We start from the raw sequence: 24,383 nt of genomic DNA on the forward strand, positions 1-24,383 counted from the left end.
AACCAACTCTAAATTTTCCTTTGTATTAATTGATTTTACTTTGACTGTAAATCGCCCTGAGTCCTTTGGGAGAAGGGCGGTATAGAAATCGAAACAATAATAATAATAATAATAATAAATTAGCAGTGACCCCTACAGCAACCAATGGAATACATTTCTTGCACAGGAACGGGAAGCTCAAGGGCCAAGAGGGGGTATAAATAACCCTCACTCTCCACTCCATGTGGTCAGCTGCCCAGGACCTCAAACCCAGGTGGTCCTGTCCATCAATGAACCATTTTCCAATCAGCCTCCATGTTTCCAGTGTCTTTCTCCCCACTTGGAACTTAACCAGATGGATATTTCTTCCAACTAATAAGACTTAGAAAAACCAGCATTGCTTCTGCCCACACAGTTTTATGCAGCTAATCAAGTGTCACAGTCCTGCCTCTCAGGTTGTTGTCTATGCCTAACAAATGCTCCATATATTCCACACCTTTGACTTTTTTTCTGATTTTCAAGTTAAATTATTGGCTTTCCTCCAATGGAGGATGATTAAGCCAGTGGCATCTTCCTTCTCTTGGGTGAATACTTTCCACCTGTTTTCTATAATTAAATCCAGGCCTGCGACTGCTCTCAGGTCTCATGAAAAATGTTCTTGAAATGACGTCTAATTGATTTTGACCAGAAAGGTTGATCTGCTGCCCTGAATTAGCTATGGGTCTCAGCTTTGACTTTGCTGTTTCATGAGTCCCTCCTTCTCCCTTTCTAGAACACCCTGCTCTGATCACCCCCATAGTAATTACCTTCTGTGAAGGCCTATTTACAGGCTACAAAACACAGAGAAAGCACAGCAGTGTAAACACCAGCGATTCAGAATACCTGGATCAATCGTCACTGCCTTGGTTCCTTTCCAGTCCTGCTTGGTGTATGATTAAGTGTTATAGTCGCATGTTAGCACAGCAGCTCCATCCCTCCGGCTAATCTGAGTTGTTTATATCTTGCCCATTTCACAAGAAGAGCTGTTAATGAGATGCTGGCAGATGCTGAAATGTGAAAGAACCTTTGCACTAACAGCAGAGAAAACGGGATCTTGTTTCAGCAGCTGCACACGTCCGCTCAGAGATGTCCACCTTTCAGCCACAATTAGTTGATGCGCAACAAGCTAAGCCAGAGGCATACATACAGTCACTCACATCACTTTGTGGCGGCTAGAAGATGCTTGTTAGCTTTTTGAAGATTTTGCACCTGCAGCTAAAAAATGGGATGGGCCTCCAAGATGAAAAATAGCATGCACAGAAAGGGTGAAATGCTCTGAAGTCTGCTACCGGTTCGTTTTGCTGCCGGTTCACTTCACATGCACATGTGCGTTGTGTACCAAATGCGCGCTTTGCACGCAGGCACTATCATGCAGCACTGAAAAAGGAGGATTAAGAAACCTTTTCTGAGTCTGCAAAGATAAGCAGAATAGCGAGGGGGGGGGAAGACAGCTGTGCCGCGCGATTTAGATTTGCTAGAATCGTGCGGCACAGCTGATCGTCGGAAATACAAGTTTGCTCGAACTGGTAGCATTTTTTTTACTACTGGTTTGGGCGAACCGGTCTTCTCGTTTGGATTATTGCAATGCTCTCTACATGGGGCTGCCCTTGAAGTGCACCCGGAGGCTGCAGCTAGTCCAGAATGCAGCTGCGTGGGTAATAGTGTAACACCACTCCTGCGCAGTCTGCACTGGCTTCCTGTGGTCTTCCAGGTGCGCTTTAAGATTTTGGTTACTACCTTTAAAGCGCTCCATGGCTTAGGGCCCAGGTACTTACGGGACCGCCTGCTGTTACCTGATATCTCCCACCGACCCGTACGCTCACACAGAGAGGGCCTTCTCAGGGTGCCGTCTGCCAAACAATGTCGGCTGGCGGCCCCCAGGGGTAGGGGCCTTCTCTGTTGGAGCTCCCACGCTTTGGAACGAACTTCCCCCTGGTTTACGTCAAGTGCCTGATCTTCGGACTTTTCACCGTGAGCTGAAAACGCACTTATTTATTTATTTATTTATTTATTTATTTATTTATTTATTTATTTATTTAATCAAATTTATATACCGCCCTATCTCCCGAGGGACTCAGGGCGGTTAACAGCCACGTAAAAATATACATAAATACAAATTAAAACCCCAATTAAAAAACTTATTACATACAGCCGAATATTAAAACCCCAATAGAATAATAAAAACCCCATTAAAACCAAATTTAAAATTTAAAATCCTAATCCAGTCCTGCGCAGATGAAAAGATGTGTCTTAAGCTCGCGGCGAAAGGTTCGAAGGAAGTTGGCGTAGTCCTGGGGGAAGTTCGTTCCAGAGGGCGGGAGCCCCCACAGAAAAGGCCCTTCCCCTGGGCGTCGCCAGCCGGCACTGCCTGGCTGATGGCACCCTGAGGAGTCCCTCCCTGTGAGAGCGAACGGGTCGGTGGGAGGCAATCGGTGGCAGTAGACGGTCCCATAAATATCCCGGCCCAATGCCATGGAGCGCTTTAAAGATAATTACCAAAACCTTGAAGCACACCCGAAAGGCCACAGGTAGCCAGTGCAGTCTGCGCAGGAGAGGTGTCACATGGGAGCCACGAGGGGCTCCCTCTATCACCCGCGCAGCCGCATTCTGGACCAACTGGAGCCTCCGGGTGCTCTTCAAGGGGAGCCCCATGTAGAGAGCATTGCAGTAATCCAGACAAGATGTCACAAGGGCATGAGTGACCGTGCATAAGGCATCCCGGTCTAGAAAGGGGCGCAACTGGCGGACCAGGCGAACCTGGTAAAAAGCTCTCCTGGAGACGGCTGTCAAGTGGTCTTCAAAAGACAGCCAACCATCCAGGAGAATGCCCAAGTTGCGCACCCTCTCCATTGGGGCCAATGACTCGCCCCCAACAGGCATTTATTCAAGCGGGACTGGCTTGAAAGTCTTAAATGTCTTATTAATTTTAATTGGGGCTATTTATAATTTTATAATTTTAAATTTTCGGCCATTTGTAATATGCTTGTTTTAGTTTTGTTTTTAATGTGTATATTGTGGGCTTTTTAATATTTGGCTGTCCACCGCCCTGAGTCCTTCGGGAGAAGGGCGGTATAAAAATCTAATAAAATAAATAAATAAAATAAACTGGTAGCATTTCACCCCTGGCGCACAGCAACAATAGATATAGCTGATCTTCCCAAAGTGGAGGAGTTTCCCAGGACTGTTGAGTTTAATACTATGAAGTGATTCTGAAGGTCTTTTGCCCTTGAAACAATATGTGCTTGACTCACATCTATTTGCATGAAACATAAACTTCCCTTAGGAAAAAAAAAATTGATGTAGCAATTAAAGCAGCAGGTCCATCAGGCATGCTGAGAACATGCATTCGCTGGGTCCTCCTTCAAGTTAATGTGACACTTTGTCTAGGGCAGGGGTTTGCAAACTTGGCTCTTTTAAGACTTGTGGACTTCAACTCCCAGAGTTCCTCAGCCAGCTTTGCTGGAACTCTGGGAGTTGAAGTCCACAAGTCTTAAAAGAGCCAAGTTTGCAGATCTCTGGTCTAGGGGATGGAAGCTCCCTCTGCTGTCTCATGGAGAAAGTAAATTAGGGAAAAATTGGGGATAGGGAATGATCAGCGTCCACAATGGGTATTTTAAGCCGGTATTTGATGTATAGCAACTTGCCTTGTGTGCTGACTACCAGTCTTTTGGATCATCTTACCTGAGCAGATGAAAGAAGTGAGACCTTTTTAGGATGGTTCCTTACCCTAAAGAATCAAAGTTTTGTTCAAACAAAAATAGAATGTGCCCTGCCAAATGGATAAAACTAATGTGTGGCGCCAACCATCTCAGGCTAAAAGATACATAGCAGTATTTGTAGTGAAAGAAAATTGATATTATAGTGGCAGAAGACCTTCAGGCTAAAGGCTCTGGGGTAAATTCAAGCTAGTTCTCATTTCACTATTTTCTATTATGCACCATAGATCAGTGCTTAGTTCTTCATCATATGATTGAAAAATACATATCAAATAGACCTGTATCATTACGCGTTGGTTTTATATCTCTCAAGGCAGCCTTCCCAGGACTAAGCTATGGGAGAAGCTGGAAGCTGCCCCTATTGACCAGAGGCTTCTTCATCTATTACGTGCCCTACATACTAAAACATCCGTCAAGGTGAGGTGTAATATGCAAGGGTCCCTCTCGAAGTCAGTTGAAACTCAAAAGGGGTGCCTTTTGGACCCTCTGCTTTTCAACTTTTACATAAACAACATGGCGAAATGGCTAAACAAACCAAGTCACCCCCCCCCAAAATAGGTGACCGAAGCATCGCCCTCCTGCTCTATGCAGATGACGCTGTGATCCTCTCCAGGACTGCCAGTGGGCCTTAAAAGAGCCTTGCGAACCCTTCTCCAGTATTGCAATTACAACAAACTGAACATAAATTATGAGAAAACAAAGATCACGTCCTTTGCAAAAAGGCCAAAACTTTATTCATGGTATCTAAATGGCCACAAAATAGAGCAGGTAACCACTTTCAAATACCTGGGTTGGTCATTCAGACCAATGGTTCAAGAAAAGCACCTGGAGAATATGCAGCTGCCTTGGGCCAAAGATCAGTGAGCACCATTCTTAAATTTTTCTGCACAAAGGGAGGATGTTACGTCCCTGCTGCAATTAAGCTTTTTCTGGCCAAGTTGCTAGCACAGCTCCTTTATGGGACCTTGCGCGGACCGTCAGCTTCATGTCTTACGTCATTAGAAATAGTTCAATCCAAATTCATTGGATCCATTCTCCAGATGCCACGTTGTGTTTCAAATGCACTTCTGCACCTGGAGATGGGATTGACAAAAGTCGAAGCAAGAATCTGTATAGCGTCCTTAAATCTCTGGCTAAAGCTCAACTCCTTTCCGCAAGGTCTTGCTCCGTTACTCCTCCGAGACAAATTCTCTTCATCATGGATCAAGGCTGTCGAGTCCAACTTTGCCAAACTAGGCTTCTCCCCAGCTTTAATAGTCAAGATGGACTATGATCTAGCAAGACAAACCTTGCAACAAAGGATGAAGGACATTAAGAGGCAGGCAGACTTAGGAAAAACTCTGCTGTTTCTGGCTCTAGATGCCATTAGATGTGTTGTTGCTCCTGCCAGCTATTTTAGTCAGTTGGAATCAGCAAATCAGTGGAAAGCATTTACACTTGCATGATGCCATGCGCTTCCATCATCAGTCTTGTATGGCAAGTATAAAAGGATATCATTCGATGAAAAATTCTGTCCCCATTACAGCAGCCAGGATTGTGTTTGCTAAAAATTGGAAAAATGAGAAATTACCTTTGCAAGATGAAATAATTAGGAAGATGATGGAATGTGCAGAGAGGAGTAAATTGACATTCGAAATTAGAGAACAAGAAAATAAGCAATATTATAAAATATGGGATTTATTTTATTATTGGCTAGAAGGAAAGATATGTTAGAAAAGATAACATAAGATATATGTATGAAAGAGATGTTTATTTTGAGATTGCACAAGAAGATATGTAAACACCCCTTCAGCACATTTGTTTGATGAGTTTTTTTTTGTTGTGAAAAAAAAAATAAAAACTTAAAAAAAAGAAAGAAAGAAAGACTCTGTCCCTGCAGCTCAGGAGAGGTGGAGACTGTGGGTCACATGCTCCTTAGATGTTTCTTTTATATGGAGATTAAGAAAAAACATATTCTCCCAATAGCTGCTAGGTATGCTGGCCTTTCCGACACTACCTATCTTCAGTGGCTGCTTAAGGATGAACAGTCCATAAGTACAGCGCAGGTAGCCAGTTTCCGCGCAGCAGCACTGGGGATTCGTTGCAAACATGTGTCTTCTCCACCATAACGATGTTATATAACAATTATTTATACATGGGCCGTGGTGGCTCAGGCTGTAAGATAGCCTGTTATTAAAACACAGCAGCCTGCAATTACTGCAGGCTCGAATCCCACCAGGCCCAAGGTTGACTCAGCCTTCCATCCTTTATAAGGTAGGTAAAATGAGGACCCAGATTGTTGGGGGAGCAATAAGTTGACTTTGTAAATATACAAATAGAATGAGACTATTGCCTTACACACTGTAAGCCGCCCTGAGTCTTCGGAGAAGGGTGGGATATAAATGTAAATAAAAAAAACAAACAATTGTGGCAAAGCCTTTGCACTGCTTAGTCATTTTCCTTTTAGCATTGAATCTACACTGGGCCACACAGTTTAGGGATTGCAACTATAGTATAGTCAGACCATGTATAACTGACACTGGATTTTATTATAGATTTTAGTTGTTATTTATTATTTTATGCTAGAATTTTTAAGAGTATATATATACTGAGTGCTTTTATTTGTTCTGGTCTAAGGTCTAAGACTGTAATAATAAATGGAATTGAATATTATGTAGTGCTGTTATGAGGAATATATTAAAAGTCATATTGAGCTTTGAGATATACATATAAACACGAAGAGATACAATATACAGATACACCATTATAGCGTTGAGAGCAGAACCAGATAATGATTGCATGCAGTCTTTGACTTGCAGCAGTTCATTTAGTGATTGTTCGAAGTTACGATGACACTGAAAAAAGGGACTTATGACAGCTTTTCGTATTTATGATCCTCATGGTGACCTGATCAAAAGTCAGAAACTTGGCAATTAACTCATATTTATGACAGTGGCAGTGTCCAAGGGTCACGTGATCATCTTTTGCAAACTTCCGACATGCCAAGTCAACGGAGAAGCCAGATTCACTTAAATTTGGGGTTTGGGTAACCTAGTAATCTAGTAACCATGTTACTAACTTAACAACTGCAGGGATTCAGTTAATAATTGTGGCACAAGGAAGAATGTAAAACAGGCCAAAATTCACTTAACAACTGCCTGGCTTAGCAATAGAAATTTTGGGCTCGCTTATGGTCATAAGTCAAGGACTAACTGTAACAAAGAAGTCACTTGAGATTTACTTACATCATGGAATGGTTATGCAAGTGGGACATTGGACAGGTCTCTCGTGTTCTCTGTAGCTATTCAATGTGAAAGGGAAGTTACTCAACATCCCCACCCATCTGCCTTGAACTGATTTCACTGACAACGTATTTCCATGTTCACATTATGCCATTCCCTCTCCTCCAGCTTCAACAAAGACAATCGGTATAATCTTCCTCTAAGGAATTTGGCTTCCACGGCTCCAAGAGGTCACAGGTCACAGAGGAACCAATAGAAACAGGAAACAGAGTTTCCTCGGTCTACTTTCCAATACTCAAAAACCTGTTTCCTTTGTCTCCCGCAAACACAAACCTGGCAATCTGGTGTTTGGTTCAGATCCGTCGTGAAAGCAACAGCACAAAGCAAAAGAGTTTAGGCGGCCTCTGCTGAGGACGATATGAAAGGCACGCCGAGGTCCTTGCAAGCCAAGAGAATGTGGGAGATATTTTCAGTATTGCTTTTATTAACCTTGGGACGAAGTGGCGCAGAAGACAATTCAACAGACCCGGCCTTGGTCACAACTTCGGATTCCAGCACAGTGGAAATAAGTCATCCTGGCTTTGCTGTTCCTGAAATCCAGAGCCTGGGACGTGTGGAGCCAACATCATCGATACCAGATTCTTCTCAGAACCCCACTTTTGTGCAGACTATAAAACAGGATGGGCAAGACATAAAACGTAGCATTTTTACAACCCAGGAGGAAATTCAAAGCTCACCAACTCCAGCTACAACCCGGCAAGGAGAAAATATCGCTCTTAAAACTCCTAGCAGAGAAAAGGACCAGGATGCTAGTGTTACAAATGCCAAGGCACCGATCCTACCTAAGGATGGAGGAAATCCAGCACAGATCCTGCCCCGAAAGGGTCCTCTTGAAAAGGAAACACTGAAAAAACCAGTTGTGGGCAGAGCTTCCAGACAATCGGGCTATGGCAGCAACAGCGGCCAGCAGGCTAAAGATAACAGGAGCCCCAGCTTTGATACTACCAGGGGAAAGTAAGCAGAAACATATTACCTCTATTTTTTCTTTCTTTCTTTCCATAGGAAGATTGGCACATTCTTTATAGGATCCTAGGTAAAATTTCCTTCTGTTCTTCAATAAGAGCAGAAGTCATGAGAAAGATGGGTGATTGACTGAAACCACCCAACGGCGTCACAGGTAGAAAAGGTATAATTGTGTTGAATAAGACACTGCAGTGAGGATTGGGAAAGCAATTGTGGATAGGTTGGTCACAGATAGAATTAGAATAGAGCTGGAAGGGACCTTGGAGGTCTTCTAGTCCAACCCCCTGCTCAAGTAAGAAACCCAATACCAATTCAGATAAGTGACTGTCTAGTGCAGGGGTCTCCAACCTTGGCAACTTTAAGCCTGGAGGACTTCAACTCCCAGAATTCCCCAGCCAGCTTTGTCCACCAGGCTTAAAGTTGCCAAGGTTGGAGACCCATGGTCTAGTGACTAGACACTAAAAACCTCCAGCGATGGAGCACCCACGATTTCTGAAGGCAAGCTAGTACACTGGTTAATTGTCCTCACTGTTAGGAAGTTTCTCCTTAATTCCAGGTTGCTTCTCACCTTGATTAATTTCCAACCATTATTTCTTGTCTTGCTTGCTTTGGAGAATAATTTGACCCTCCCTCTTCTTTGCGACAACTCCTGAAACACTGGAATACTGCTATCATGTCAGATAGTTTGAGTTATTTAAATTACACTGATTCTTGAGAAAAGTAAAGCAATCTGCATGTAGGATTTCTAGCGTCGTCTGCAACGCAAAATGTCCTGGTCTTTTATTAAAGTAAAAAAATAAAATAAACATAAAATATTTATTTTTAGCCATTTTAATAGCCATTTAGGAAACCATGGCTGCAGATAGCATATTACTGCTTTGAAATTAAAGGTGAGCAACTTCAGTAAGGCATGTCCATGAAGCTATTGCTGGGAAAAAGTGGCTCATGGCATTTTTGGTGTCAACGAGCTGTTGCTTCCATTAAATGTTGGAAGTCTTCCTGATCGGCTTCTTTGCTTCTCGCTAGTTAATCCCTAGGCTCCTTTGGCCGAGACTTTGGAGGATAAATCGAAGGAATGTTGGCTGCTATTTTGGCTCAGGAGGTTATCAGTTTGTCTTTTTGCTGTTAAATGACTGTGTGGCCCCACACTGTAGTTTTTATATTGATTTTATTGCAAGGAAATTTGATTGATGCAATATTGTTCTGAGCCATCCAGAGTCAAGAAATAAAAAAAAAAAAGTAAATTACTAAAAATGAACCAGTGAGGCAAAGCAACATTATGGCTGTATTTTGCTTCATTTTAATGGGCTACATCAAGAAAGCAATATGCGCCTTTGAAGATCCATACAGCACTACTAATGACATTGGCAAAGAGAGAGAGACAGAGAGAGAGAGGGAAAGGGAGGGAGGGAAGGAGGGAGAAAGAGAGAGAAAATCAATCCATTGTTTGGGGCAAGCCATCATTTAAAATGCTGCAATTAAATTCCAGTATCACAGCTATGTAGGGACGCGGTGGCTCAGGGGCTAGGTCGATGAAAGGTCGGCAGCTCAACGGTTTGAATCCCTAGGGCTGCTGTGTAACGGGGTGAGCTCCTGTTACTTGTCCCAGCTTCTGCCAACCTAGCAGTTTTGAAAGCACATAAAAATGCAAGTAGAAAAAATAGGGACCACCTTTGGTGGGAAGGTAACAGCGTTCCGTGCGCCTTTGGCGTTGAGTCATGCCGGCCACATGACCACAGAGACGTCTTCGGACAGCGCTGGCTCTTCAGCTTTGAAACGGAGATGAGCACCGCCCCCTAGAGTTGTCAACGACTAGCACGTATGTGTGAGGGGAACCTTTACCTTTACCTATCAAAGCTATGCAACCAGTTGTTGTCAGGAGTAAACTATGATCATTTCTATCTATTCCCTTTGGGAAACCTTCTGCATTTACCTGACGAATATAAGAACAGGCTGAATTGACTCCACAATTGTCCATCAACTGTTACCAACTTTTTTTCAAGTGTATTGGTCTAGTTCTTGATGGATGGATCCAGACGGGGAAAGGCTACCCTCCAAAATGTCCTTGACTTATTTAAACTAGGCAAGCTTTAATATTTCCTAATGCCATGGAGAGAAAGAGAGCTTATTTCCTCAGTCTGGTCCCTTCTCCTTTGGCGCATCCTGCTTCCTTTGGTGATCAGCTTTTCAGAAGTGTCTCATCAGAAAAGAGAGATCAAAAGCCTATGGAGGGAACAGAAAAGAAGAGTTGATGATGACATCTCTCACCGTTTCATAAGGTTAACAAGTCTGTTTGACACCCCAGATAATTGGAAACTTTTCTTCAGATGCATTGCAGGGAGTAGAATGTATTCTGTACTGATTGCATTGAGTCAGTCCTGGCATTGTTTCCTCTGATTAAAATGAAACCAGGGGTGAAATCCAGCAGGTTCTGACAGGTTCTGGAGAATCGATAGCGGAAATTTTGAGTAGTTCAGAGAATCAGCAAATACCACCTCTGGCTGGTCCCAGAGTGGGAAGGGAATGGGGATTTTGCAGTTTCCTTCCCCTGCCACGCCCACCAAGCCACACCCACCAAGCCACACCATGCCCACCAAGCCACGCCCACAGAACAGGTAGTAAAAAAATTTGAATTTCACCACTGAATGAAACTCAGAGGCTGTGATGCTCTAGGTCAGTGACGGCTAACCTTTTCCGGACCGAGTGCCCAAACCCCCAAAATTCAATGCATGCGCCCCCTGCACATGCGCCCAGTGGTGGGATTCAGCCAGTTCGCACCTATTCGGGAGAACCAGTTATTTCTAAGCAGTTTGGAGAACCGGTTTGTTGGAAGAAATCTTATTTTGTTTTTTTCCACTTTACAGGGCTAATCCTGTAAGGAAGGCAGGAAGGAAACATTCTGGTGGTGTTTCTAGCCTAATCTTTATTGCCCTGCTTACAGAAACTGCCTCTCTGGTTAACCCTTAGTACATTGTAACAGCTAAGGCGAAGCGCCCATCGACGTGAGTGACGTTGAGTTGGCCACGCCCACACAGTCACAAGACCACCAAGCCACGCCTACCCAGCTGCTCATTAGGGCAGAGAACCAGTTGTTAAATGGTTTGAATCCCACCACTGCATGCGCCCTGTGCATGCGCTCACAGAACCTGTATGTGTCCCGCCCTCCCTGTGCATGCGTGTCTTTCCCCACACATACCCTGCACACCGCCATGCGTGGCAGGCCCGAAGACCAGCTGGTTGGAGGGAGGCGCATGCACAACACACACACATGCACAGTATATGCAGCACGCGCGCATGCACAGTGGGGCTGAATTGGAGTGATGACTCATGTGCCATCAGAAAGGGTGCTGTATGCCACCTCTGGCACACATGCCATAGATTCACCATCACTGCCATAGTTTTTTTTTTTTTTAGAAAGACTGATATAAGATAGATAAAAACAGAAGCTGCCAATATCTTTCTACCCAACCTTCTTAATTTAGCAGCCACCAGATGGCTTGCCTGATACAGGTACTCCTCGACCTACGACCACAATTGAGCCAGAAATTTCTGTGGTAAAGTGAGGCACTTCTTAAGTGGGTTTTGCCGCAGTTGTTAAGCGAATCACTGCGGTTCATAAGTTAGTAACCCGGTTGTCTGGCTTCCCCATGGACTTTGCTTGTCAGTAGGTCGCCAAAGGGGATCACACGACCTCGGGACACAGCAACGGCCCTAAATATCAGGCATCTGAATTTTGATCACAAGATCATGAGGAAACAAAACAAAAGGTTAAAAAGTTGATATTTTTGTAGTTGCTTACCAAGCACACCTAAATCATATTAAAGCAACCAAAATATCTTTACAATCCCCAAGGCATGTCACAACTTTTGAGTACCCCTAATCTTTGGAAATTGAAAGTTGAAAAATTTGAGACGCCCTAAACTGTGCAAGGGTCATAACTGACAAATAGTCATAAATCACATTTTTCAGTGCCATTATAACTTTGAATGGTCACTAAATGAACTGTTGTAAGTCCAGGACTACGTGTACTTCCCAGTGATGGGCTGCTGTCGATTCGGACCGGTTCGGGCGAACTGGTAGTTACAAACTGCAAGTGGGCCTGCTTCCACCCACCCTCTCAGGTGCAATCCCATCCTATATCACTGTGTTTTTGACGCTGCACGCAGCTTGGTGGGCGTGGCAGGGGAAGGACACTGTAAAACCTCCATTCCCTCCCCACTCCAGAGGAAGGTTACTGCAAAATCCCCATTTCCTACCGATAAACTGGAGAACAGGAGGCAGAGAATAGATTGGGGCGGGGCCAGTCAGAATTTTTACTACCAGTTCTCTGAACTATTCAAAATTTCCGCTACCGGTTCTCCAGAACTGGTCAGAACCTGTTGAAACCCACCTCTGCACTGGCTGCTAATTCGTTTCACTGCAGGGGTGAAATGCTCCTGGTTCGGACCGGATCACCTGATCTGGTAGCAATGGCGGTGGGTAGTTCGGAGAACCAGTAGCAAAAATCCCTGCCACCCCCACCCCAGCTGAGCCACGCGATCATCAGAGTTTTTGTTTTTTACTTTTAAAAGCATTTTTTCTTCCGCTGAAAAAATGCTTTTAAAAGTAAAAAAAAAAGCCTCTGATGATCGCGCGGCTCAGCTGGGATTGTCAGAACTCTTTAAAAGCTTTTTTTCCTCTGGCAATCCCAGCAGAGTTGCCTGATAATCAGAACCCTTTAAAAGCATGTTTTCTACAGGCTCTTTGGCCAAAGAGGTTGTAGAAAAAATGTTTTTAAAAGGTTCTGGCGATCAGGCAACTCAGCTGGGATCGTCAGAACTCTTTAAAAACATTTTTTCCTCTGGTGATCCCAGCTGAGTTGCCAGATTATTAGAACCCTTTAAAAACATGTTTTCTACAAGCTTTTCAGTTGAAGAGGTTGTAGAAAAAAATGTTTTTAAATGTTAAAAAAAAAAGTTGGCCATGCCCACCCAGTCACATTACCCACCACCAAGCCACACGCACAGAACCGGTAGTAACAAATTTTATATTTCACCCGTTTCACTGCCATATATAATCTGATGTATTAGATTTTTATCCCACCTTTATAACTTTATGAGTAACTCAAGGTGGTGAACATACACAATACTCCTTCCTGTTCCTATTTTGTCCATAACAACAACCCTGGAAGGTGGGTTTGGCTAAGAAAGAGTGATTGACCCAAAGTGATCTAGCTGGCTTTCATGCCCAAGTTGGGCCACAACATCAATGGCCTACTTCCAAACCTGTCAGAGTTTGTTGCAGAAATCAAATCCAGAAAGCACACACAAGTAACTGATTCAGCAGGATTCATTAACTTCTCTTTATATATAATAACACATAAAATAAATATACAATACCAATGGCAGATTCTCCAACATAATAGTAGTTACAAGCAAAACACAAGCCGAGGAGAGAAGAGATTTTTGTTCCAGCAGCAGACTATTTTCAGTTTTTATTCAGCAGACTAGTTTGGAACTTTTTTACATGCTCAGAGATGAGCCATGCCCAGCCTCCAAAACTGTTTCAGTTTCCAAACAGGCCCCATTGGCTGACCTCTTATCATGTCTATCCAAACAGTCCACATTGGCTGATTTAATTGCTATGCCTATTCATTAGCTAATCTTGTTACCATGTCTTTCCAGTCATGAACTCTCATACATACTGACAAGACCCTCCCTCCTGCCTCAGGTCTTCCGAGGAGGTTCATCCTTAGCTGCTACAACTTATCTAGTAAGGACTTGGGGTGGGGCCTTTTCTGTTGCTGTCCCAACTGGTTGGAATACCTTCTTGTTGAAAAGCCCTTGAAACACTTTTGATGTCAGGTGCAAGGAACAAGAAACAACACAATAAGCTGCTGATCCGAGTGATATGTTTCTTCTTCCTTACCTAGACACAGGAATCTTGCCAGGCTAAAGTACACATTGCATGACTACAAGGTAAATATTTCAGCCTCTTCCTCCCCAAAAGTAGACTCAAGGCTACTCAGTTGTCCCACTCCTCCCCTTAACTCAGTGCCAGATTCCACCACGTTTGCACATTTTTGTTTGAATTGTTAATGTTTATATAATTTTATGTGCAGTACTTGTTTTCATTGATATTAATTGCTGGTTTTTTTTAAACATCTTTATTTTACATTTATTTTTATTATTATAACTGTCAAGAGACTTTATTAGCTGGCAGCATACGAAGCATGGAAGCCAAAAAAACAAACCATTGAATAAGTAATATTAAACACAAAGTAATTTTCATGATGAATATTCATAGGTTTGGGGAGTTTAAAGTATATGCTGCTACTTGCTATTTGTAAAAGATATAAATAGTTCTCCTTTAACCTTCTGGATTTTTAATTTTTGGAATGCAATTGCTTGAATAGTATAGATAACGATTCTGGGCAGAATTAAGCTATTTGTTCAGATGGTATTCACAGAGACAATCTGTACAAATTGTAAGAGCGTTAAAACTCTTAGTTCTCTCATCCCCTGCTCCTTGCTTTATCATTCCCATTCAGTCTGAAATAATAGCAATTGGCTACTGGCTAGCTTTATATTACAGCCATAAATTGAATAATAGGAACCAGAAAACACTTGACTTTAGTTTACAACAGGGTCTTAAAAATGGTTATGAGCTAGGGACCAAAGAATATAATACTGGAGCTTGGAAACCTCAAAACAATACTGTGCCATTAGTTGAGGGTTTCCTTCCTTCCTTCCTTCCTTCCTTCCTTCCTTCCTTCCTTCCTTCCTTCCTCCCTCCCTCCCTCCCTCCCTCCCTCCCTCCTCCTGCTTCCTCCCTCCCTCCCTCCTGCTTCCTCCCTCCCTCCCTCCTGCTTCCTTCCTTCCTTCCTTCCTTCCTTCCTTCCTTCCTTCCTTCCTTCCTTCCTTCCTTCCTTCCTCCCTCCTCCCTCCTCCTCCTCCCTCCTGCTTCCTCCTCCTTCCTCCTCCTTCCTTCCTCCCTCCCTCCCTCCCTCCCTCCCCCCTTCCTTCTTTCTTAAAGGAATATTCTTCTTTGCATCTATCACCTTAGAAAGGAGGCAGTTATATAACCTGCAACTGTTATTCGTGAGCTATAAATAAACATGTTAATTGCTGACAACATACACAGGAGTTTATTAAAAAATCCAAAGAACTAGATTTCAGTACAGGTTTTCCCAACCTCCTTCATGCTGTGAAGATTACGGGGTATCAGTGTACAGCAATATAGTGTACAGGGATTGTTGGAAGAGGGTGGGTAACGGCATCTAAGAATGTAATGCTTTCCTCTCACACAGAATTTCTTTTCCTGTCAAGATGAATTTATTACATGATTCTTCCCACTGTGATATACAAATATTTGTCCTCCCAGTTGGCAGCTCTGACCAAAAATCTCCCTGTTCTGAAAAAAAATGCTCTTCTATCTAGAAATGTGGCCTTAATTTTTCCTTTCTCTTCTGCTTCCTTATTCCTGCATTCAGTTTTGGTCACCACAATGTAAAAAAGATGTTGGGACTCTAGAAAGAGTGCAGAGAAGAGCAACAAAGATGATTAGGGGACTGAAGGCTAAAACATATGAAGAACAGTTGCAGGAACTGGGTATGTCTAGTTTAATGAAAAGAAGGACTAGAGGAGACATGATAGCAGCCCCTGAGATAGTTCCAATATCTCAGGGGCTGCCACAAAGAAGAGGCAGTCAAGCTATTCTCCAAAGCACCTGAGGGCAGGACAAGAAGCAATGGGTGGAAACTAATCAAGAAGAGAAGCAACTTAGAAGTAAGGAGAAATTTCCTGACATTTAGAACAATTAATCAGTGGAACAACTCGCCTCCAGAAGTTGCAAATGCTCTAACACTGGAAATTTTTAAGAAAATGTTGGATAACCGTTTGTCTGACGAGGGGTAAGGTTTCTTGCCTAAGCAGGGGGTTAGACTAGAAGACCTCCAAGGTCCCTTCCAACTCTGTAATTCTATTCTATTAGCAAAGCTTCCTGAATTCTTACAATTTTTTACTTATTGTATTAGCCGCAAGTCTTGAGAAACACTCCTGTGTGAAGTATATATTTTTTCTATACACAAGTTAGTTGTAAGGCAAGGCAGATGATTTTCAGGGTATGCCTGAATCCAGTTGTCTAAATAATACCTCGGAGGGAGACAATGAATGCACAGAAGGACATTTTTAAAAAAACCAAAAAAACCAGACAGCCAAGAAAGACATTTAAAAAAACTACTTTCTGTATTTCCTGTAAAGCAGCCTTTGACCAATGAAAGCTTTATAAATAGCAATTTTCAGATCAAGGATCTGAAGTTCTGCTAACTTGTTTCGCTATGAGTTGAATGTTACAGACTTGAAGATGGGAAAGGAGCTTCTTAGATTGCTATGAACCTCTGTGGAGATTGGGAGACGGGACGTCCATGTATCTTCAGTCATCACCTCCATTCTTACCCGTCTTTTCTGCCACTGCTTGATGCAAATTCTTAAAAGGGGATCCTCTAGTTAAATGCAGGGGTGGGCTTCAGATCTTTTAGCAACTGGTTCACTGCCCTGTTGCTGGGTGGGCGTGGCCAAGGTGGGTGTGGCCTAGTCAGCCGCCTGCACCACAGCGAGTGGGGGGGCATTTTTTGCCCTCCCCAGACTCCAGAGGCTTTCTTTGAGCCTCTGGGGGGGGGCAAGAACTGTTTCCCTCGGAATCTGGAGGCCCTCCGAAGGCCAGAAAAAGGCCCGTTTCCAGACTTATGGAACCTCCAGTACGGTGGTGGGATTCAGCCAGTTCGTACCACTTCAGGAGAACCGGTTGTTAACTTTCTGAGCAGTTTGGTGAACTGGTTGTTGGAAGAAATCATTAGGGCAGAGAACTGGTTGTTAAATTATTTGAATCCCATCACTGCTTAGGACTAATTAACATGTGCAGCCACTTGAGGATGAGAACTTCTGAGGCCATCAAGCTTCATTGGGGATTCAGTCTTGGGATATTTTGTGTTCTGCACTCCTTTATATGATGAATGGGACACGTGGAGACTCCTGGGAGGGGCAGGGTGGGCGGGGCCAGCCAGGGGTGCCATTTGGGGGTTCACTGAACCCCGGCAATCCTTGGCTAGAGGATCATCTGAACCCTGCTGAACCCCCAGGAGCCCACCCCTGGTTAATTGCTACTTCCAAGAGTCCAGAAGGCATGTGGCACACAGACAATATAGGTAGTCTTCGACTTACGCCCACATTTGAGCCCTACATTTCTGTGGCTAAGTGAGACAGATGTTAAGTGATTTTGACCCCCTTTGGTGACTTTTCTTGCTACAGCTGTTAAGTGAATCACTGCAGTTGGTAAGTTAATGATACGGTTGCTTCCCTATTGACTTTGCTTGTCAGAAGGTCACAAAACGGAATCCCATGATCCTGGAACACTGCAAACGTCATAAATATGAGTCAGTTGCCAAGTATCTAAACTTTGTTCAGGTGACCATAAGGATGCTGCAATGGTCATATGTTTGAAAAACGATCATAAATCCCTATTCTCAGGGCTGTGGTAACTTTGAACACTCACTAAATGAACTGTGATAAATCGAGGACACACACACACACAAAAGGTGGTACTTCCACTGCATGGAAACCCTTCCATACTTCCACCTCTCACAATACTAGACAACACAGTATCAACAGTAGAAACCTTTAAATTTCTAGGTTCTATCATATCGCAAGATCTAAAATGGACAGCTAACATCAAAAACATCATCAAAAAAGGACAACAAAGAATGTTCTTTCTGCGCCAACTCAGTAAGCTCAAACTGCCCAAGGAGCTGCTGATTCAGTTCTACAGAGGAATTATTGAGTCTGTCATTTGCACCTCTATAACTGTCTGGTTCGGTTCTGCAACCCAACAAGAAAAACACAGACTTCAGAGGATAATTAGAACTGCAGAAAAAATAATTGCTACCAACCTGCCTTCCATTGAGGACCTGTATACTGCACGAATCAAGAAGAGGGCCGTGAAAATATTTACAGATCCCTCACATCCAGGACATAAACTGTTTCAACTCCTACCCTCAAAACGACGCTATAGAGCACTGCACACCAGAACAACTAGACACAAGAACAGTTTTTTCCCAAAGGCCATCACTCTGCTAAACAAATAATTCCCTCAACACTGTCAAACTATTTACTAAATCTGCACCACTATTAATCTTCTCATCGTTCCCATCACCAACCTCTTTTCACTTATGACTGTATGACTGTAACTTTGTTGCTGGCAATCCTTATGATTTATATTGATATATTGACCATCGTTTGTGTTGTAAATGTTGTACCTTGATGAACATATCTTTTCTTTTATGTACACTGAGAGCATAGGCACCAAGAAAAATTCCTTGTATGTCCAATCACACTTGGCCAATAAAAAAAAAAATCTATTCTAATTCTATTCTATTCTATTATGATGGCTGCCATCTTGATTTTTTTAAAACCATACCTTGTGGATACTCCTGCTTGGTTAAAAGTTGTGTAAGAGAATTAGGAAATACTATTCCATAGGCTAGATTGGGAGAAAACCATGACAAACCACTTGTGTATTATTGGCACAATAATTATTGTGTATTATTGGCAATATATGTAGGCCAGCAGTTAAATTAAATTTGAATTGGAGGCAAATTTACTGGCTGTTAGAAAGCCAGATTAATCTTTCTTTGAGCGCAATGGTTAGAATGTAGTACTGCAGGCTACTTCTGCTGACTATCGTCTACTGACTACTGTCAGCAGTTTGGCAGTTCGATTCTCACTGGCTCATGGTTGACTCAGCCTTCCCTCCTTCCGAGGTCATAAAATGAGGACCCAGATTGTTGGGGGGGGGGCAATAGGCTGACACTGTAAACTGCTTAGAGAGGGCTGTAAAGCATTGTGAAGCAGTATATAAGTCTAAGTGCTATTAGTATTTTTTTTTCCCCAGCAGGCCTTAGGAACAGAGGTACTCTGTCTGTTTGTACTGAAATTTGTTTATTGTCCTTGGTGTCGGACTGTGTGCTGCATGTAACTTATTTGAATTTTGGGACCATTTGAAATCGTATTTTATAGACTAGAACAGGGGTCTCCAACCTTGGCAACTTTAAGCCCGGTGGACTTCAACTCCCAGAATTCCTCAGCCAGCAAAGCTGGCTGTGGAACTCTGGGAATTGAAGTCCGCCGGGCTTAAAGTTGCCAAGGTTGGAGACCTCTGGACTAGAACATGCAGACTACTCAGAGTTAGTTACAATTGGAGCAACAATACTAAATGAAATAATAAATAAATATTTCCTAAGGTCAAACAAGCAAGCAGGTGGAAAAGTACAGCTTGGACAGAAGCGTCGGATCCTTCCCTATCCAAAGATTACAGAAGCTTCATGTGACAAAGGAAAGAAGTGATGATAGACAAGTACCTGCCTGAAATGGGTAGTACATAATGTCAGGGCCTCCATTCCGGAAGACAACAGATATTATTTTCCCTGATTAGTCATGCCTCACGGCATTTGAGGACTATTTTTGAGAAGAAAAGCATGGCCTTGAATTGTGCAAAACAGGCCAATCATGAAAATCCATATTTTTAAGCCTCTAATCCAGGGGTAAAATTCAATTTTTTTTTACTACTGGTTCTGTGGGCATGGCTTGGTGGGCATGGTGTGGCTTGGTGGGCATGGCAGGGGAAGGATACTGCAAAATCCCCATTCCTACCCCACTCCTGGGGAAAGGATATTGCAAAATCCCCATTCCCTTCCCACTCCAGGGGAAAGATACTGCAAAATCCCCATTCCTTTTCCACTCCAGGGGAAGGATACTGCAAAATCCCCATTCCTACCCCACTCCTGGGGAAAGGATATTGCAAAATCCCCATTCCCTTCCCACTCCAGGGGAAAGATACTGCAAAATCCCCATTCCTTTTCCACTCCAGGGGAAGGATACTGCAAAATCCCCATTCCTACCCCACTCCTGGGGAAAGGATATTGCAAAATCCCCATTCCCACCCCACTCCAGGGGAAGGATACTGCAAAATCTCCATTCCCACCCCACTCCAGGGGAAGGATACTGCAAAATCCCCATTTTGCAGTAATGGAGAAAGTAATGGGGAAGGATACTGCAAAATCTCCATTCCCACCCCACTCTGGGGCCAGCCAGCAGTGGTATTTGCCGGTTCTCCAAAATACTTAAAATTTCCGCTATCGGTTCTCCAGAACCAGACAGAACCTGCTGGATTTCACCCCTGCTCTAATCTGCTTTATACATGATCATTCATCCATAGGAGGCATTAGTTATCTTTCGATAAAATCTACAAATGGATGAGGATTCCAAGGGTCAGGCAGTCCTCGACTTGCAACAGTTCATTTAATGACCGTTCAAAGTTAGAACGGCCCTGAAAAAAAAATGATTTATGATCATTTTTCTCACTTACAACCTTTGTAGCATCCCTATGATCGTGGGATCAAAATTCAGTCAGCTTGGCAACTGACTCATACTTACGACCGTTGCTGTGTCCTGTGGTCATGTGATCGCCTTTTGCAACCATTTGACAAGCAAAATCTAGGAGGAAGCCAGATTCACTTAATAACTGTGTTACTGATGTATCAACTGCGGTGATTCACTTAATAACTGTGGTAAAAAAGGTCATAAAATGGGGCAAACAAATCTCTCACTTAATAACATAAATGTTAGGCTCAATTGTGATTGTAAGTTGAGGACTACCTATACTCTGTAGCTAAGACCTTTGTTGGGCGAAGTCTTAATTAATATTAATTTTGCTTTGGAAAGGCCCTGTGTTTGATAAATATCTTTGCGTTGTCAAACAACATCCTTTCAATCTAGAATTGATCTTGAGACCGTAAGTTGTGCTTGTATGTGCACGAAGGTCAACAGAATGTATGATATTTCTGGGCTGAAATAAACTTATCTTTTATATAGTAACACGTTATTCGTAGGAAGCAGAAAGCCTTTGGATGAACAGAAATAATCTGATGAATAAAGAATCTGAGAATCTTAACTTGATTTAGAAGTGAGAACAGGCTCTGGAGAATCAATATGACATAAAGCAATTCTTAAGTGAAATTTTCAGACTGTATAGGACCATGATGGCGAACCTGTGCGGGCACATGAGCCATTGCCCCAGCTCGGCTCCACCGCCCATGTCCATGCGCCTCCCACCAGCCAGCTGGTTTTCAGGTCTCTGCCGTGCATGTGTGGTGGTAGGACACACACGCATGCGCAGGTGGTTGTGCACACATGTGTGGGGGCGGGGCGCATGCGGGGAGCGTGGGCATGCATGGGGATGGGGTGCATGTACCTGCACGGGGGGTGGGGCACGGGGTGTGTGTGTCGTGTGTGCATTGCATTATGGGTGAAGTTTGGCACGCAACAACAAAAAGGTTAGCCATCATTGGTATAGGACGGGGGTAGTCAACCTTTTTATATCTACCACCCACTTTTGTATCTCTATTACTATAAAATTTTCTAACCGCGCACTGGTTCCACAGTAATGTGCCGTGTATTGTCGTCTGCGCGTGCCTCTCGCGCATCGTGGATTGGGTTTGGGGGGGAGGCGTCGGCTACCAGCTCTGCTTGTCTGTTACAGCTGGGTGGTGTGGGGGGAGATGCGCGAGCTATTCTGGGATGAGCTCTTTTGTTTGCGGTCGCACTATAGCGCCATTTAGTTTCACTTACGTAATGTGAACTAAACTTATGTGCGGGCGATACAAATAGTATATTTTCAGAAATTTAAATTGTCACGTGGAATTTTATGAAAACCTAATGAAAATGTTTTAAAATAATGCTATAAAGTCAATTAAATTAAAAAAAAAGGAAAGTACTTCAGTATCGGACAAAACCCCTACCGCCCACCATGAAAGTTGGAACGCCCACTAGTGGGCGGTAGGGACCAGGTTGACTACCACTGGTATAGGACTTTGTATCTCAGGAAATAAGAACAGAAATACAACATTCTGTATACTACATTTATACCTCCGAAACTAGTTGGGAGATACTGGGTGTAAAATTCACATATTTGGAAGGTGCCTGCTTTGGAGACTTCCTTCCTTCCTTCCTTCCTTCCTTCCTTCCTTCCTTCCTTCCTTCCTTCCTTCCTTCCTTCCTTCCTTCCTTCCTTCCTTCCTTCCTTCTCTTCAAAACCAAATGGGCCTCTGACATTAAATAAATAAATAAATAAATAATGACTCCAACCTCTTGGTGACTGTATTTTGTTTCACAATGATGCTGGAGAAACAGGCTAACTTTCCTACATGCCAACCTTCAGGGTATTTAAAAATGAACAAGTAAAGACAGCATAGTGAGGAATCTGGTCGTTGCCAAAAAAGTGTAGGCAGGAACTTGGGTAATGAAACTTCAACTATGACCTCAAAATTTTCAGTAATGAGGTCAGAAATGGGCCTGATGGAAAGGAACGGAATCCTTCTCCCTGGTATCTTGGTAACCAGGCAACCATTATGCTAAGCACATGCATCATTTGGACATGTGGCCTTAGGGACTAGAAGAATGTATTTCCTGGTGTTCCTATATTAGCTCTGGGGCCTGTTCTATATAGACGTACTGCACATATAGCACAACAGTTACATCCAAGAGGCTCATACATTTTCACCCATTTAAATGGTCTTTTAATTTTTCAGCTGCTGCTTAATGACCTTTATCATACCGCTGAGGCAATGTTTTAGAGTTCCAGTATGCGTGGAATGAATTAGATTTCAACAAAAGTTCCATTTTAAATCTGCTTCTCCAAGTCTTCCAGAACCGACTGTAAAAGCAATGCCTGGATGATATGATACGCTCCTAAAATTACGTTAATCAAAGGGTTGTGATCAAACTGGCATGCGTTATCATTTCCGGGGGCCAGCCCAGTTAATAATTCATGGTGGCCAAACATTTTTAAAAGGAAATTTTGAACCTTACGTAACACCCTTTAAATTATTAATTGCAGTGCGGTCTTATTGTCCATTGCCCCCCAGGATACATAAAAGGTTGAGAATTTAATTTCCTTTTTGTTATTTGCTGCACAGTGGAAAACAATTGATTTATGAATCAATTATATTCAGGGATGTGGGAAATAACACTGACCGAAAGAGTGCTAACATTGGGCAAAAAGTCATGAAGAAACTTCCATTTATCTTTTATTTGCATTTTATTCGCATTTGGCCTTCTGAATAGATTGGAGGTCAATATTCCCTAGAACTTTCTAGATCAACATTTCTCAAACATATTGGTGTCAGGACCCCTTTACATTGTTAAAAATGACTGAGGAGCCTAAAAAGAGTACAGGTGATTTTTATTTATCAGTAGAATTACGTACAGGTATTCCTCGACTTACAACAGTTCATTTAGTGACTGTTCAAAGTTACTGTTGTGGTCCGCCAACAGCCTGCGAAGCTGGCAACAGACTCGGACAGCGATGTGGTTGAGGAAGAGCGTGGGCCAGTCCTGGAGGCTGGGGAAGGCCTGGATGTGGGCTCTGCATCAGAGGCTGAGGTGGGGCCAGGGCCACTGGGGAGTGAGGTGCGGACTCCAGAGCCTCCAGAGACTGACAGTAGTGAGGCAGAGGAACAGGAGGAGCCTGTTCCTAATGCACGCATGAGAAGAGCTGCCAGAAGGCAAGAGCAGCTCAAGCAAAGAGGACGACTCGGGAGTAGGGCCAAGAGATGATTGGCCCCTCCCATACGGCTTAAAAGACAAGCAACGGTGTTTGGGCTCTTTGCCGGAAAACAACATTGATAGCTTTGTCTTGTTGCATTAATTTTGTATTGGTGTCTTCTGAACTTTTGCCAAGAAAGGCCTTTGGCAGTTTGCCTAATTGGACCAAGGTTGGTGATAGGACTGAGGAATTGTATTGGGAGGAATTTGCTTTAATTTAGTTGGACTACGCTGAGAATGAAGTAATTCTCAGCTCTTCAAATAAAGTTTGTATGTTTTTACACTGACTGAGTTTCCTACTACCTAATTGGACCTGGGTTACAACATCACTGAAAAAAGTGACTTATGATCATTTGTCAAACCGAGGACCATTGCAGCATCCCCATGGTCACATGATCAAAATTTCAGGTAGTTGGCCACCAATTCACACGTATGACAGTTGTGGACACCCAGGATCACGTGACCTTCTGGCAAGCAAAGTCAATGGGGATACTAGATTTACTTAACAACCGTGTTCCTAATTTAACAACTGCAGGCAAGAGAGGTCGTAAAATGGGGCAAACCTCACTTAACAAAATGTCTTGTTTAGCAACATAAATCTTGGGCTCAAGTATGGTTGTAAGTTGAGGACTACCTGTATTAGAAATTAAAACTGAGAAATGTTTATACAGTAGACTTGGTAGATCATTGAGAAGGTCTTTTTCAATCTGAGATCCTCTGCCAGAGGCCTGGAAATTTGAGGATTCTGCACAATATCTTCTATTTTTTTT

General features: G+C 43.1%; 1 protein-coding gene across 2 annotated transcripts in view; it reads left to right on the forward strand.

Moving 5' to 3' along the window:
• Positions 1-7,138: 7,138 nt before the first annotated feature.
• MMRN1 (multimerin 1) overlaps positions 7,139-24,383 on the forward strand; it is an 87,980-nt gene continuing 70,735 nt past the window's right edge. For both annotated transcript variants that reach the window (XM_058192744.1, XM_058192745.1), the window contains exon 1: positions 7,139-7,969. In XM_058192744.1, the coding sequence (XP_058048727.1) occupies positions 7,374-7,969 (596 nt within the window). In that variant the 5' untranslated portion in view covers positions 7,139-7,373. The remainder of the gene's footprint in view (positions 7,970-24,383) is intronic.

The sequence above is a fragment of the Ahaetulla prasina genome, chromosome 8, assembly GCF_028640845.1.
Source record: "Ahaetulla prasina isolate Xishuangbanna chromosome 8, ASM2864084v1, whole genome shotgun sequence".
In the NCBI taxonomy this organism is placed as follows: Eukaryota; Metazoa; Chordata; class Lepidosauria; order Squamata; family Colubridae; genus Ahaetulla; species Ahaetulla prasina.